The following is a 3190-nucleotide window of genomic DNA, read 5'->3' as shown; positions in this document are numbered from 1 at the left end:
AGCTCAAAGCTACCATACCTTCAATGCGTGCATGTTTTTATGGATGGTGAAAATACACGAGGTCATGTTGGACGGTGTGTAAAGGAACGCCCATGCATGGGCAGTCAGTTTTTTAAAACACAGGCATGGACACAGTTGGTGTGTAATGGGGTACACCCATTCAAAAGTGCACGTGTGTAATGGGGTACACCCATTCAAAAGTGCACAAGGCACTTTTTGGCTGCCCACATGTTGGACACTATTGTTCCACCCCCAAGGCGGTCTGTATCCAAGATACACAATGCACTTTGCGTGTGCTACTTGAGCCGCCATAACAAGGGAACTTTGAAGCTCTCTGTGTTTTCTCCCGGCTCTTGCAATCCCCGAGCCATGGCGGCCTCGATGAGCCTGCAACTCCAAACCTCCTTTCTGGCCTCCCGCAATCTGGCAGACCATCGCGTCTCCCCGTCCTTCTCTCTCCGTCATAGCATTCCTATCCGAGGCCTCCGTGCAGCACCATTTCGCTGCACAGCCGTAGTTTCACCTCCGGTTCAAGAAGACAAGAAGCAGAAGAAGCAGAATGACGACGATGGCCGCGTCTTCAACTTTGCAGCGGGACCTGCAACCCTACCCTCCTCTGTGCTGAAGCAGGCGCAGGCGGAGCTCTACAACTGGAGGGGGTGCGGCATGAGCATTATGGAGATGAGCCATCGAGGCAAAGAGTTTCTCTCGGTCATCCAGAACGCAGAGTCTGCCCTGAGATCTCTCCTGCACATACCAGAAGATTACGCCGTCCTGTTTCTGCAAGGCGGTGCCACATCGCAGTTCTCCAGCGTCCCCCTCAACCTGTGTAACTCTAGCGATGCCGCAGATTACATCGTAACCGGATCTTGGAGCGACAAAGCTTTCAAAGAAGGGCAGAAATACTGCAACGCCAAGGTCATCTGGAGCGGCAAGTCTGCCAAATACACAGGCCTTCCATCTCCAGGTAATCCTTAACCCTAAGCGAAATTCTAGGTGAATTAGTTTCCCTTTATGCTCGCACATTTTTTCCAGTTGTCTGCACAGTTTCCCTTTCAACCCTAAATTAAGTGCACAGCTACTTCACATTTGCACCAGCATGAGTAGATCCAAGGAGTGCAGTTCAAGATTTAACTGTGCCGTGCCTGATTTTCTAGATCTAGAGTTTTACCCCGATTCACATGCTCTACCATATCTGCATAATAAAAACGATCAATGGAGTGGAGTTCAACTAGCATGCCTTTTGCTTCGTACTGTCACACTAATGGTCTGCATAATAAAAACGATCAATGGAGTGGAGTTCAACTAGCATGCCTTTTTCTTCGTACTGTCACACTAATGGTAAATTGGATCTTTAAGGCTTACCATAATGCACGTGTTTTTCTGACCAACAATCATGGTGCAGAGTTCTTGAGTTCATCAAAATGTACATGTTTCTCTGATCAGAGATTCATGATGTAGAGCTCCAAGGTGCCCCCTGGTTCTCCTTGTTTTTGACAAATGAAATTATCCATGGTCTAAATATAATTGAAATGTGGGTAGAATCCACTCATGTACATGTTTCTTTACTGTTGCATGATTAAAACGATCCATGATGTAGAGTTCCAGTTTGCACTTGCTTCTATTTCTGCACAGGTGAAGGTATGATTGCGTGCTGTTTTAGTAATTACATTTATTTATTTTCAGGTGACCTGTCCTTGACTCCTGGTGCAAAGTTTATCCACATTTGCGCGAATGAAACTATCCATGGAGTGGAGTTCAAGGATTACCCTAAGCCACAGGGTGAAACTCTGCTGGTAGCTGACATGTCTTCAAATTTCTGTTCAAAGCCAGTTGATGTGTCTAAATTTGCCTTAATCTATGCCGGAGCACAGAAGAACATTGGGCCATCTGGCGTCACGATTGTTATTGTGCGCAAAGATCTACTTGGTGCAGCACAGGCTATAACCCCTGTGATGTTAGATTACAAGATTCATGCAGATAACAATTCTCTGTACAACACTCCGCCCTGCTTTGGCATATATGTTTGTGGCTTGGTGTTTGATGATCTTCTTGCAAGTGGAGGTTTGGAGGGGGCAGAGAAAAGAAACATTGAGAAGGCCAAGCTGTTGTATGATGCTATTGACGAGAGCAAGGGTTTCTTCAAGTGCCCTGTGGAGAAGTCTGTCCGCTCACTGATGAATGTGCCTTTTACAATGGAGACACCGGAAATGGAAGCTGAATTCCTCAAAGAGGCGGCGGGGCAAGGTATGGTGCAATTGAAGGGCCATCGCTCTGTAGGAGGCATCAGGGCCTCCATTTACAATGCCATGCCAAAAGCTGGAGTGGAGAAGCTTGTAGCTTTGATGAAGTCCTTTCAAGCCAGGCATAACTCTTAAGTGTGAGCTTGGAGGAAGGTTGTGGTGGTGTGAGCTCTGTGGATGCTTGTCCTTATCATCATCTTCCTCTACACATGGTTCAGCTAGTAATTAGTCTCCTCTACTACCATCTCTCTGGGTCATGAAGTTATAGCTAATCCTTTCTGCTTCACCTCTTATTCGTAAACACACAGGCCTGAAATAAAGGATCTGCTGACAAGGCAGATATACCCTGCAGGACCTCTGACGCTTGAGTCCATATTTTCCATATTGATGGTAGATCTACCTGCCTCTTGAGCGGTTGATTTTGAGGCTCTAAACGAAATTGCAGGTATGGGTACAGAGTGATTTCTTTTCTGTACCTATAACCCTGTGCCGGTTTTCCTTCCATTTTTAAGGTGCAGAGTGGTTTTTGAAAAAGCTTAGATGCCTCATAGGTTATGTACTATGGATGCTCTAAATAATCCTGTTCTCAAAATTATCATAGCCATCGAGGATTGGTGTACTTTTTTAAAAACTGTGAAGTATCTAAGATATTTTTTAGTACAATCATTTGGCTTGTTGAATTCTTTTTTCGTTATCATGTTTGGGATTTGCCAGTTTTAAGATTTTGGAGAGGTGCTTTTTGTGATGGCTGCATGTTGTGGTTAGTATGACGTAAGCTTATGTATTAAGGTGGTGTTCGTGAAGCAAGTCTGTCTTAGAAAATTCTTTACTATGCGTGAGTGTTGGTTGGGTTATTTCTGCATGCAGGTTTCTTTTTTTCTGGTTTGTCAATGCAGCAGTTTAATGAGCGGTTTTCTGGGAGAGGAATATATTGTCCAGTAGACTAT

General features: G+C 45.0%; 1 protein-coding gene across 1 annotated transcript; it reads left to right on the top strand.

Annotated features, from left to right (window-relative positions):
• The first annotated feature begins 227 nt into the window (after window positions 1–227).
• Window positions 228–2906, top strand: LOC147627866 (phosphoserine aminotransferase 2, chloroplastic-like). Its single transcript, XM_086814842.1, has 2 exons — window positions 228–967; window positions 1687–2906. Exons 1-2 carry the CDS (start codon window positions 229–231, stop codon window positions 2376–2378), a joined length of 1431 nt encoding a protein of 476 aa, XP_086670968.1. The 5' UTR covers window position 228; the 3' UTR covers window positions 2379–2906.
• Window positions 2907–3190: the final 284 nt, after the last annotated feature.

This window comes from Cibotium barometz, chromosome 20, assembly GCF_041138505.1.
Source record: "Cibotium barometz isolate CiBa-2024 chromosome 20, ASM4113850v1, whole genome shotgun sequence".
Classification (NCBI taxonomy): domain Eukaryota; kingdom Viridiplantae; phylum Streptophyta; class Polypodiopsida; order Cyatheales; family Cibotiaceae; genus Cibotium; species Cibotium barometz.
This window is presented reverse-complemented; position numbering and strand designations above follow the sequence as displayed.